We start from the raw sequence: 13,947 nt of genomic DNA on the forward strand, positions 1-13,947 counted from the left end.
TCAAGTTGAGCCTCACTAGCCACTTCTTTTCCCTTAGGGGTGTTCATCCATTTTTACATTTGATTTTTCAACAAGGTATTTTCTCTAGTTATTTCTTCCACTTATTCCTTCATATATACAATTACAACCACCATATCATCCCTCTCCTGTTCTACCTTACCAATTTCCTTAGTTAATGCATTTTTCTCATTAATAAGGTTATGATAAGCATCAGTCAAAATATTTGCTAATGACATCAATTTATTTTGAGAGTAAGTTTTCAAGTTTCTTTGAACATCAAGAAAATTTACCTCATCTTCCTCCTTGTCCTCATCATCACCGGATTTTTCCATGAGTGCAAAGATAGAATCATATTCTGATGATTCATTTTCAACAGCCATCATGGATGTATCTCCTTGATCATCTTCACCTTCAGATTCACTAGAGGAGTCTCCCCAGGCAGCCAGATCTTGCTTCACTATATTGTCAGCATCATCTCTTCTTTTGAACCTCCTATCAGGGATCGGGTTCCTCTTGGCCACCTTGTTAGTGGTGTTTTTACAGTGATCCTGCTAATGAAGAGGGCAGTCTTTAATGAAGGGTCCAGGCTTTTCACATTTATGACAGCAATCATTTCCTTTGGAGTTTCTACTAGAACTTCTTCTCTAGGGAATACCTCCATTTCTTCGAACCATCTTTTGTAATCTTCAAGTGAGATAAGCCATGTCCAACTCATCACTACTTGAGTCATTGTTAGCAGCCTTGAGGACCAGACTCTTCTCCTTCTTGGGATCTCTTCTTTCAAGATCTTTCTTCCTCTTCATCTCATAGGTTTTGAGATTTCTAATAAGTTCATCAATGGTCAGCTTCTGCAGGTCCTTGGCTTTAGTGATGGCATTCACTTTACTTTCTTAGGAACCTGGTAGAACGTTGAGTATCTTCTGGACCAGCTTGTTTGTTGGGATGACTTCTCCATGAGAATGTAGCTCATTGATAATGGAGGTGAAGTGTGTGTGCATATCCTGAATAGACTCATCTTCCTTCATTTTGAAAAGCTCATATTTAGTGAGCATATCAATTTTGAACTGCTTAACCTGAGTGGTTCCCTCATGGGCAGTTTTGAGAGTTTTCCAGATCTCCTTAGCAGACTCACATGCTGAGACGCGATTGTATTCATCTGGTCCAATGCCACAAACAAGAATCTTATTTGCCTTGAAGTTCTTTTTAATAGTCTTTCTATCAACATCGTGGTATTCTTTTCTTGTTTTTGGGACAGTCCTTGTTCCCTCTCCAGCAGCTTTTATGAGAACAAAAGAACCATCACAAATCATATCCCACAGCTCTGAGTCCTCAGCCATAATGAAGTCATCCATTCTTGTTTTCCACCATCAATAGTACTTGCTGTTGAATCTTGGGGGTCTTGTGGTTAATTGTCCTTCCTCGAGATTTGGTAGAGCAACCATGATGAAGATCCTTTTTAGATGTTAACCTTTTAGAAAGAACCTGCTCTGGATACCAATTGATAGAAACTAAGGATCCACCAAACAGTATAGAGAACCAGGTTCTCTATCAGCTCCCACAATAAACAAGCAGTAAGTAACGAACACGTGATAATTACGTGGAAAACTCTCTGCTCAAGGGATTAAAATTACGACCTACCCAGTAGGATTTTAACTCCACTAAATTGAAACAAACTTCAAATTATAACCTATTTCAATCTAGGAATTAAACTATTAATCCCCTACCTCTTACAATGACTCTATTGTAATCCCTTTGAAATAACTCTATTACAACCAAAATTCCTGACTAATTCTAGTCAAACAACCAAAATAATAATAGTTAAATGATGTCCTACAAAATACTTCTAGAAAGACGTGTTGGAATACAAGTAAAGAACAAAAGACAAAGGCACAACAAACTTAAGGACCAAGACATCTTCAATATTAGGATCCGGTCCTTGGTTTTTAGCAGCTTTGTTGTTGAGTGCACCTGGAGAAAATAGTGACGGCTGACACTTGAGATGATAGGTTTTTTAGATTGTTAAGTGTTAGGTCAAACCTTGTATACTGTTGTTTAAATATGATAGAGCATGTGTGAAGATATAGGTAACTTTTGGTTTAGCCTCTAGCAGCAGCGGTTGCGTCGCTGCACTGCTGCCAATCAGTACAGCGAGACAGATTTTACAATTGTAGAGTTGACTGTACGATAATTGAGGAACTGATCCTCCGTTATCTGTTTCCTTATCTGGTTTCTTGAAAGTTTGGCTAGGTAACAAATATGTCTCAATAGGCGTAAAGGAATTGATTGTATCAGGTTCCTCAATAAAGTTTGACAATTCATCAAAATCATAATCGCATAACTTATCACTCCTCCTGGAGTAAAGTGATTTGGAGAACACCAAAGGGTCTGATGAGATCGATGAATTACTCCGCTCTTAATTAGGGGTGGGCATAAAATCCGAAAAACTAAATTTCGAACCGAACCGAACCGAACCGAATTAATTTGGTATTTCGGTTTCGATTTTTTCTGTATTTCGGTATATTTTGGTACAGAAATTGTGGTATTTTGGTAGTTCAGTATGGTATACGGTATTGAGTTTTTGATATTTTGATATTTCGGTATACCGAAATATTTTAGTTCAAGCCCAACATTATTTTTATTTTTTAGCCCAATAAACCTAAGCACACGCACCAAGACCCCTAATTCCCTAATCCCTTAGAGGCTTAGAGGCAGACTTACGGGTAGTATCTGCTCTTACCCCATTTCCCTTTTTATTTTCTAACCTAGACTTCTCTCAAAAATTTCAACTTTGCTTGGCTGCTGCTGATTCACGAGTCACAACTACAATAGCTTCACGACCTCGACGAATGCTTGTTTGCTCATTGTTGACCTTCATTCAGGTTCACAACTTCTTCATTCTTCATTATTAACCTTCATTCATGCGAGCTATAATTTTTTGGATTTAAACCCAAGGTGAACACTGTCCGGCTATAATATGTTCTAGAAAGGGTTAACTTGTTTGTAAAATTAAGCATTTTTCCTTGGTTTTCGAGGTATGGAGACACTGCCTAAATCCTCTCCGCTTCAATCAAATAGTAAATCCGTATCACTTAATACTCTCAATCAATGGATAGTTAAAACTTATGAGTGAACATGGTTTATCAAAAATTCAAAACGGATCTGTTAAGATTTAATTATTATCTTTTGCAAAATCTTTTAACATTTTGAGTCTGTTTGGTAGTACTTGGGCTGTTTGGTATAAAAACATAGGGAAAATATAAATTAAAAATTAATAGAGTGTTCTGTAGTGTTTCTTGTAGTGTTTTGTAGTGTTGCTTTTAGTGTTCTATTTAGTGTTTTGGTTTTAACAATTTGTGTTTGTATTTATTTTAATTTTGTATAGATGGCGGATGAAAGTAGAGTAAGTGATGTTGGTTCAACTGAAAGCTTACCTATTACTGATGATAGCAATGCCAACACAATTGATACTCAAGATTCTAAGAAAAGAAAAGCCATAGAACCTAGATCTATTGTTTGTAAACATTTTTATAAATTTCAGGAAAATGGGGTCGGTAAAGCGGGGTGTAAATATTGTATGCAAGCTTATGCTGCTAATTCATCTATGAATGGAACAACAGGATTGAGAAGTCATTTGAATAGATGCAAAGAATACCCACCTAACATTGATAAAGATAATACTCAAACAAGGATAAACTTTCAATCTTGCCAAAATGATGGAGAATCGCTTTGGAAATCTGATCAAGAAGTGATTAGGATGGCTTTAATTGAGATGATAGTTATTGATGAACTACCATATAGCATTGTAGAAAAGGAAGTCTTTATGAAGTTTATGAGAATAATTTGTAGACATATATAATTTATTGGGTCTAATCCATACAAAATTTGGATTAAATTCAATTGGGTTAAATAATTAATTTGGGCTTTACACGTTAAATTAGTCCATTTTATTATTTTCGAGTCCAATGTTCATTTCATCTTAAGGCCCAGACTCATGCCATGTGTCAAGCGACATGGCGTATCTAGTCAAACTGCAAGCCTAAACGATGGTGCCACGTGTTAAATGATGTGGCAATCCAAGTCAAAAAGCAAGAACCAGCCACAGGTCGCCAAGTGGCTAGAATGACATGGGCCAATCAGAATCAAGCAAGAGAGTACATATGTAGTTGGACTGTCCATCATCTACAACTATAAATAGAGGGGTTACATAACTCTCAAGACATGCAGAGTTGGAGAAGAACATTCCGCAATTGGTGAAGGCATCCACAAACAGAGAGATCAATCACCAAGTGCATAGTTCTTCAACAAAGGAGTGATCAACAAAGTTCTTCCCGGAGATCAACCCGTAACAACAAAGTGCTGCTGAACATTCTTGGCGATTAAATACATCACAAGGAGGTCTGCATCGTCCTACATTCGAGAAAGATGCTTCTCAAGCCCTCGAATCACGGAGAATTTTAGAGAGGAGAATCAAGGGATACATAGAATTGTACTCACAAATATTTATCAATAAAATCTCTTTTTCTTCATATTATTTTTGTTGCAGTTTATTTTTCGGACTACGAAAATTTATTGCGAATAAATTTTGGCATGCCCAGTGGGACCCATTCTGCCCTTTATCTCTCCTTCTTGCAAGTTGAAAACTACGAACTTCATATCTACTGCTACAATAGCCTTCCTCAAGTGTGATGTTTCATACAAAGATACTACTGTTGCCGCATCCGTTGAGCTTAGTCATGTTGGCCCAACCACTCGAAGCAAGTTCAAAGCTAGTGGGTTGGATGGATCCGAATACTTCGCCTCCTTGGAGATGGAAAAGAAGAGCATATCTCACATGACGTCTGCAACCACAATCTTTGGGAGCAACACCCCATTCTCGCTATTTGACGAACTTTCTCAAACAACCTCCAACCTTGGTGAACTTGAGAATCTGGTGGATTCTCCAGTTTCAACGAAAGTCAACGCCTTAAAGACCGACGCAACTAACGTGGACGAAAATTTTTCCATGATGGAACAGACTATAGAAGTCTTGAAGAAATCCGTTGAAGACAAAGACCTTCAAACTGCTCAACTCATGAACAAACTTGAGGCCTATGCATCTGGAGAGTCAAGCCACGTCCCTCCTCATTCACCTGTCTTCACCTCACAAAAAATGGTTGTTGAGGAATTTCTTGCCAATTTTAGCATTCAAAGGGAACATCAATCCACTTCGGTTGCGGCGTTATCTGTCCAACAATTGCATTGCAAGACATGATAACAAACACCATCAGAGCTCAATACGGAGGACCATCACAAAGTTCATTATACTACTCTAAGCCTTATACTAAGAGGATTGATTGTCTAACTATGCCAACCATTTATCAACCACCAAAGCTGCATCAATTTGATGGCAAAAGAAACCCAAGGCAACATATTGACCACTTTGTCGAGACTTGTAGCAACGCTGGAATGCATGGTGACCTTTTGGTAAAGTAGTTTGTTCGTTCGCTGAAAGGGAACGCATTTGACTGGTATATTGACTTGGAGCCCGAGTCCATTGATAGTTGGGAGCAACTTGAGAAGGAATTCCTCAATTATGTTTATAGTACCCGAAGAACTGTAAGCATGATAGAGTTGACAAGCACCAAGCAAAGAAAGGATGAGCCTATGGTGGATTACATTAATCGTTGGAGGGCATTAAGTTTGGACTGCAAGGATTGCCTTTCAAAAAATATCTGTTGTGGAGATGTGCTTTTAGGGAATGCATTGGGGACTTTTGTACACCTACAAGGGATCAAACCGCGAACTTTTGAAGAACTTGCAACGCGAGCTCACAACATGGAGTTAATCATCGCAAGCCATGGAAAAGCATCTCCATTCGCTGATCAGAAGGAGTTCAAGAAAAATGTTGCATCAAAGAACCAAACCAAAGAATCTATAGCGGTGAAATCAACTTCTGTGAAAGCCAAGACTAAGCAAAAGGTCAAGGAGGATAAGACCCCGAGTCAATATCCCAAAGAGGAGAAACGTCGTCCAACCTTGAAGGAATTAGAGGCGAAGGTTTATCTGTTTCCAGATTCAGACGTACCCACGATCCTCGATGAATTGCTGACTAAAAAAGTTATCGATCTCCCTGAATAAAAAAGGCATGAGGAAATTAGTAAATTTGGTGATCCGAAATACTGCAAGTTTCATCGCATCATTAGCCACCCTACAAAAAAATGCTTCGTCCTAAAGGAGAAAATCATGGCTCTTGTAAGTGAAGGAAAAATCATCATAGACATGGATGAAACAGCAGAAGCAAATCATGCAAGTATCGCACTCAAGGAAAAGAAGTGTTCAAGGTTGCAGAACGTGTCAAGCACCGCCTTCTTACAATTTGGAAGTTTCGAACCCGTTGAAGTTGATCTTCCAGGGAAAACTCTTGAAGTTTCACTAGAGCTGGACACTCAATCCAAAGACAAAGACGATGAGGGTTGGACTCTAGTCACTCATAAGAAATGAAGACATCAAGAAGTTTTGAGGCTACCACTTCCTAAGCCAAGAGCAAAAATAAGCGATGTGGATAAGCTACAACCACCAAGAATTATCAAATCTTCTATTAGCAAGAAGATTAATGGTGCCTTATCGCCGAAGTTCCGAAAGCCCATCACATTGCATGAATTCTTTCCTGGAAAATTCCTTCATGGAGGTCACATTGGTGAAACTCATGTAGTTTCTAGTACTGACAAAAAAAAGGAAAGCAACGATGAGCTCCCTCCAATGAAAACACAAGAACATCATGATAACAGAAAAGTTATCACATGTTGTGCAACAATTTCCTTTACAGATGATGAATTATTGCTGGGGTCTAAGCCACATAACAGACCTTTGTTCGCTATAGGGTCCATTCGGGAACAACATCTCAATCACATACTTGTTAATGATGGTTCGGCTGTCAACATCATGCCAAAGATGGTGCTAAAAAGCTTGGGACTTCCATCGATGAGCTATCCAAAAGTAACCTAACAATCCAAGGTTTCAACCAAGAAGGACAACGAGCCATAGGTATGATCCGCATAGGATTATCCATTGGTAAGATGAAGTCAAACACCCTGATTCACATCATAGATGCTAAAACATCATACAACTTGCTGCTTGGACATCCTTGGATTCATGAGAATGGAGTGGTATCATCTACTTTGCATCAATGTCTGAAGTACAGAGATGGAGAGATAATCAAAATTGATGCAGGCGTCAATCCTTTAACTAAGATAGTGTCATACTTTGAAGATGCAAAATTCTACCTAGATTATTGTGAATCGAATGTGGAGAAACCATCATCAGTCGACGAAGCTGATGTCAATTCAAAAGAAGAAAATAAGGCTCAAAGGACTACCACCAAGCTGTCTAAGAAAAGAACTGAAGAAGTCATCATTAAGATATCATCATCTGAAGATGACATACAAACAAAGACTGATAAGGAGCATCCAGTTTTTCACTATGTTCCGCGTGGGCGTTGAAAGAAAGGGCAACCTTTGTAACAGGAATGTACTATAAAGAAGCAAATGAGTCACATAGTGATCCAAGATTTGAAGGAGCATATGACCGTACCAATTACACAAATCCCATATGTGACTTGTGAGTCTGCTAAAGGCAATATCCAAGCTGATAAAATACAAGGTCACTTTGATCCTAAGGCCTTCATACTGCTTGAAAAGTCGGGTTACGACTTCTCCAATCCATCAAGACGAAGTCACTGGTGAAAAGATACATGGGCTCAATGAGTCCCAAATGAAGTTGAGAAAGCAAGGGCACTACGTCGCCACTCCAAAGTTTGGGTTGGGATTCAATTTGGCAGAGCCTCTTTGAATTTCATCTAAGAGAATCAAATAGATAGCTTTATCACAACACACCTCAGTAGAGGAGATGAAGGAAGTTAAGGGAAAGAAAATAAAACAACGGGCTTCAGTGTTTGATCGCATTGGAGGCTCAACCCCTCGGGTCTCGGTGTTTGGAAGGCTAAGTCACAAAGGTGAACGTGTATCTTCCAAACATCTAAAGGAAGTTTCCACTACCTCAAAGACCTCTGTCTTTTGTCGCTTGGGAACCACAAGGAAGTCACCATCTAGAAAGATACTGGTAAAACATAAGGAACAAGTCCATGAGGAGCGGGATCATTTTGAAGTTGTTGCTGACAAAGAAATCTATAGTGCTTTCCCATCACATATGAAGAGGAAGTCTATTTAGTCAATATCCACAGATGGTCCACTGAGGGTACAAAGGAGAACCATTGATTATACTTTCCATCCTCGTAAAGAAGCAGAGAAAGAGAAAAAAGCCATGTCGACCATCCAAGGGAGTCAAAGAGAAAAGTCAGACTTTGTGGAAACATCCTATCACATAACTGTGGAAGATAGCTCATGTCTTGACGTTGATGATGAAGTACACGAGGCTCCCCCTCAACTAGAAGATGGCAGGCAATCAACTGTGGATGAGCTTAAGGAACTCAATTTAGGCACTCTGGAAGATCCACGCCTTACCTTCATTAGTGCGCTTCTTACGCCTCAGGAGGAGGAGGAATACTCCAAGTTATTGACTGAGTACAAAGATGTCTTCGCTTGGTCATATAAATAAATGTCTCCTCTTAGTCCTGAGGCAGCCGTTCATCATTTAGGGATCAAAAGTGGAGCACGTCCTGTGAAGAAGTCACAACGCATGATTCAACCGGAGCTAGTACCAAAAATTAAAATCGAAGTCAACAAGCTCATCGGGGCAGGATTTATTCGAGAGGTGAAGTACTCATCATGGATATCAAATATTGTACCTATCAAGAAGAAGAATGGTCAAATATGTGTTTGTGTTGACTTTCGAGACCAAAACAAGGCATGTCCTAAAGATGACTTTTTGCTACCAATTATTGAACTCATGGTTGATGCTACAACATGGCATGAAGCTATGTCATTCATGGATGGGTCCTCCGGATACAATCAAATCAGAATATCTCTAAAAGATGAAGAGTGTACTACTTTTCGAACTCCAAAAGTAATATATTACTGCAAAGTGATGCCCTTCGGTCTGAAGAATGTTGGTGCCACCTACCAACGCACGATGCAAAACATCTTTGATGACATGCTTCATCAAAAAGTTGAATGCTACGTCGATAACTTGGTGGTGAAGACGAGGAGTAGGCGTTACCACCTTGAAGACCTTCGAATTATTTTTGAAAGGTTAAGAAAATTCGACCTAAAGATGAATCCACTCAAGTGTGCATTTGGAGTTACCTCAGGAAAGTTTCTTGTCTTCATTGTGCGTCATCGTGGAATTGAAGTTTATCCCGCAAATATTGACGCCATTCAGAAAATGCTCGAGCCAAAGAACTTAAGGGAGCTTCGAAGTCTACAGGGAAACTTAGCATTTATCCGGAGGTTCATCTCTAATCTGGCCGGACGATGTCAACCTTTCAATCATCTACTGAGGAAGGATATCCATTTTCATTGGGATCAGTCAGGTCAAAATACTTTTAAAAGCATCAAAAGATACTTGCTGAATCCACATGTGTTAGGGGAACCAATGCTTGGGAAGCCATTGATACTCTACATTGCGGAACAAGAACACTCACTTGGGGCACTACTTGCTCAAGAGAATGATGAAGGAAAGGAACAAGCCTTGTACTACCTCAGTCGAACTCTGATAGGAGCTGAGTTGAACTATATGCCTGTTGAGAAAATATGATTAGCGTCACTTTATGCAATAAAGAAACTAAGGCATTATTTTGAAGCATACACCATCAAACGCATCTCTCGATCAGATCCTATGAAGTTCGTGATGACTCGACCTGTTCTTTCTGGATGCCTAGCAAGATGGTCCATATTGTTTAACCAATATGAGATCACATACACACCTCAAAAGGCTGTGAAAGGATAAGCACTCGCCGATTTTCTAGCTGATCACCCTCTTCCGGCGGAATGGGAGCTTTCTGATGAGTTTCCAGATGAAGATATTTTGTTCGTTGAAGAATTTCCACCATGGACAATGTTCTTTGATGGATCCACATGTCGGAACGGTGTGGGGGCAGGTGTTGTGTTGATCTCTCCAGAAAGACCAGTCTTGCCATTCTCCTTTGTTTTAGGTGAAACATGCTCCAACAATGCTGCAGAGTACCAAGCTTTGATCATCGGTCTTTAAATGGAATTAGACATGAAGATTCTACAGTTGGAGATATACGGTGACTCTAAGCTGATCATCAACCAACCTTTGGAGATTTACAATATAAAGAAGGAAGATCTCTTGCCATACCACCAATATTCTTCTTGTTTACTCGAATGATTCGACCACGTGTTCTTAAACCACGTCCCAAGAGAAGAAAATCACATGGCTAATGCTTTGGCTAACTTGGCCATGACGATGGCACTTGGAGAGAATGAGTCAACAAAGGTACATGTGTGTCATCGATGGGTCATTCCTGGACTTCTTGATCTTCAAATCAACGAAAGTCATCATACATCCATTCGGGTGTTTGAAGAAGGGGATTGGAGGCAACCATTGATAGAGTACCTTGAACATGAAAAGTTACCTGAGGATCCACGACAAAGAACAGACATCAAGCTAAGGGCACCACAATTCATCTTCTATAAGGGGACATTATTTCACCGCTCTTTTGAAGGACTATTCTTGTGATGTCTTGACAAAGAAAAGGCCCACCAAGCGATGGAGAAAGCACATTCTAGCTCATGTGGAGCACATCAATCAGGTCCTAAGCTCCATTTTTACATCAAGAGGATGGGATACTACTGGCCGACAATGGTGAAGGATTGCATGGAACATGCCAAAAGATGTCAAGTGTGTCAATTTCACGCTAACTATATCCACCAACCTCCAGATCCTCTTCATCCAACTATAGCTTCAAGGCCTTTTGATGCATGGGGACTTGACATTGTTGGGCCGCTTCCAAAGTCATTAAAGGGACAGATATACATATTGGCTACCACAGACTACTTCTCTAGATGGGCTGAAGCTGTTCCACTCAAGAAAGTAAAAAAGGAAAATGTTGCCGATTTTATCAAGTCGAACATAATTTTTAGGTACGGCATACCAAGATACATAATCACGGATAATGGAACGCCATTTGACAACAAGCTCGTTATGGAGTCTATGCGAGAAATTGGGTTTCAAGCAACATATTCAATGTATAATGCACCCACCAATGGCCTTGCTGAAACTTTTAACAAGACGCTTGGTAACCTTTTAAAGAAAGTTGTTGCAAAGAACAGGAGAAACTGGCATGAGAAAATTAATGAAGCTTTTTGGGCTTACCGAACAACCTTCAGAACTGCTACACAAGCAACTCCTTACTCTTTGGTGTATGGCATAGAAGCAGTCCTTCCGTTGGAGCAACAAATTCCTTCATTGCGGATGGCAATCCAAGAAAGACTCACGCCCAAAAATAATGCTCAACTTCGCCTAGTAGAGTTAGAGGCATTGGATGAGAAAAGATTGGAAGCACAACAAAAATTGGAGTGCTATCAAGCTCGACTAGCTAGAGCCTTCAACAAGAAAGTGTAGCCACGGTCATTCCAAGTAGGAGACTTAGTCCTAGCTGTTCGATGACCCATAATCCTCAACAAACACATAGGCGACAAGTTTACCTCAAAATCGGATGGGCCATATGTTGTGAAGGAATCCTATTTAAGTGGCGCATACACAATTGTTGATAAGGATGGTCTCATAGTTGGTCCGATCAACGAAAAAATTTTGAAGCAGTACTTTCCATGAAAATCACCTACGATCCTCGACATACGAGCCTAAACTGCAAGTCATGACACTCCTTGATGCATGAGCCTAAACTGCACATTGCTATACTCCTGGCCCACATGAGTCTAAACTGTGTACGGCCAAAAAAATAAAGTCCGCTAGGTTAAAAATCTCACGAGAGGCTTCCTGGACAAAACATTAGGACATAAAAAAAAAAATCAAAAAAAAAAACTCATCCCTCTGAACTACGTTATGACTTGATCCTCTTCACCGAGGTACGTAGGCAGCTTAGAGTCTCATTCTAAGTTCAGTCGCATGAGTTTAAAAAAAAGGTTTGGCTTATGGGATCATCACATTAACTCTTTCAAGTAGAGAGGCATATGTAAATATGAAAAAGAAGACGATTTGCATTGAAGTGTAAAAGATATTTTATTGCTTCAATGTTACAAAGTTGATACATCCAAAAATGTGGAGGCGAAAGGGATTAGACATTATCCTATACAAAAGCCTAAGTAATGAAAATGATAGTCAACTAGGCTTTATTTTTGACGTGTCTTAAATGTTTTTCAATTTCTATTTGATGTCTCCACATTTAATACGACATTCTCAATGTACGTCTCTCGCCGTCAATAGTTGTGATGATCTCTTGACCACGTCTCTTGTTGTTAGGCCTCGAACATGATAGTTTGCTTCTCTTGTGCAAGTGTTGGTTGAAGCACCTATATATGAGAAGTCGTCTCTCTTGAAAAAAAAACCTTCAATCATCATAGGAGAATCCATTGATAGACTTCAAGACTATCAACAAATCAAGTACAATAGTTGGTGAAGGGGTGGCTTTGCATCTTGCATGACACCTCAGTCTGATATCTGGACCCTTTGAGCTCCTTTGCAAGTCTGCAAAAAAAAAAAGTAAATGAAGAGATAATATTTATGAAGCATGATAGCTAAAGTTAATATATGCAAGACTGTAGAGTCAAATTCAAGAAAATAACAACATTCACAGGACAACTCATAGAGCATAGAGATGGAAAGCGAGCTCAACGGACGACATGATCAACTTTAGAAAACTACAGCGGTCTATATGGAAGACATTCTGCCCCTAACATTTTATATTTTGTATATTTTGATGTCTAGTTTCAAACAACAAAACAGTTTGCGATTTGGAGGATCCTAGCTCAATATACAAACTTTTCGCCGGGAACTACACAAATCTGAGAGTTTACTGCAGCATGTCGACTTTGAGAATTTTCTGTTTCCAGCTCAAAAGGAGTTATGCTATGAAATTAATATATGTTTCAGGTCTTTGAGTTTACTTTCCGACGACATAAATAGATCTCAATTTAGAGATTTCTAACTCGCGATATGAATTTTTCGCCTGGAGCGCGCAAAGCCAAAAAGCAGCAAGGCAGACGTCTAAATTAATTTCAAGAAATTGATGCAGCCAATATGGAAGGAATACTTCTGTGATATTTTGAGGATTTTCGTTCTCTGAGTCTTCTTTCTATTGGCACAAACGGCTTGTGATTTTGATGTTCCTAGCCTAAGACATGACTTTCTTTATCTAGAGTGTGCAAATCTGGAAATCAAGTGAGGCAGATGTCTGTAGCAACTTCAAAATATTAAGGCGGACGTTCTGAAAGGATTTTTACCGTGCTGTTTACAGATATTGTGAATTTTGGAGTTTTCTTTCCAACAGTATAGATGGATTGTGATTCTAACACCCGAAGCTCAAGATATGAATTTCTCGATAAGAATACACAAAGCAGAAAAGCAGCAAGATAGACATCAGGAGCGACTTCAAAATAATATTGCAGCCAATATAAAAGAAGTTTGCCACGATATTTTCAAGAGTTGCAAATCCCAAACTTGTCTTTCCGATGGAATAGACGACTCATTATTTGGACATTCCGAGTTTGAGATATGTACTTCTGATGACAACATGCAATGTTGTGAAGTCGAAATGAAAGACTTGTGCATCACCTTCGAAAGTTCATTCCGACCTGTCCTGATGAAATTTGGCCCTAAGTTTTGGATATGAAGCTATGGTGCAAGTTTTGATTTTGTAGAATAAAGTGGATTGCAGTTTAGACACTCCTAGGTCAAGATACAATTTTTTCAATGAGAGCATGAAATGCTATGAAGTCAAAATAGCAGAGATGCGCCAGGTGCTTGCTTGCCGAAGTTGGAAAGGCCTACTCCAGTTGTCTTCTTCGCCAGCCTATAACGATGCGATATGGT

General features: G+C 39.4%; 1 protein-coding gene across 1 annotated transcript; it reads right to left on the bottom strand.

Annotated features, from left to right (window-relative positions):
• Nucleotides 1-890: 890 nt before the first annotated feature.
• Nucleotides 891-1,352, bottom strand: LOC117275882 (uncharacterized). The gene has a single exon (XM_033655224.1). It carries the CDS (start codon nt 1,350-1,352, stop codon nt 891-893), a length of 462 nt encoding a protein of 153 aa, XP_033511115.1.
• Between the last annotated feature and the right edge of the window lie 12,595 nt (nt 1,353-13,947).

The sequence above is a fragment of the Nicotiana tomentosiformis genome, chromosome 6 (assembly GCF_000390325.3).
Source record: "Nicotiana tomentosiformis chromosome 6, ASM39032v3, whole genome shotgun sequence".
Lineage (NCBI taxonomy): Eukaryota > Viridiplantae > Streptophyta > Magnoliopsida > Solanales > Solanaceae > Nicotiana > Nicotiana tomentosiformis.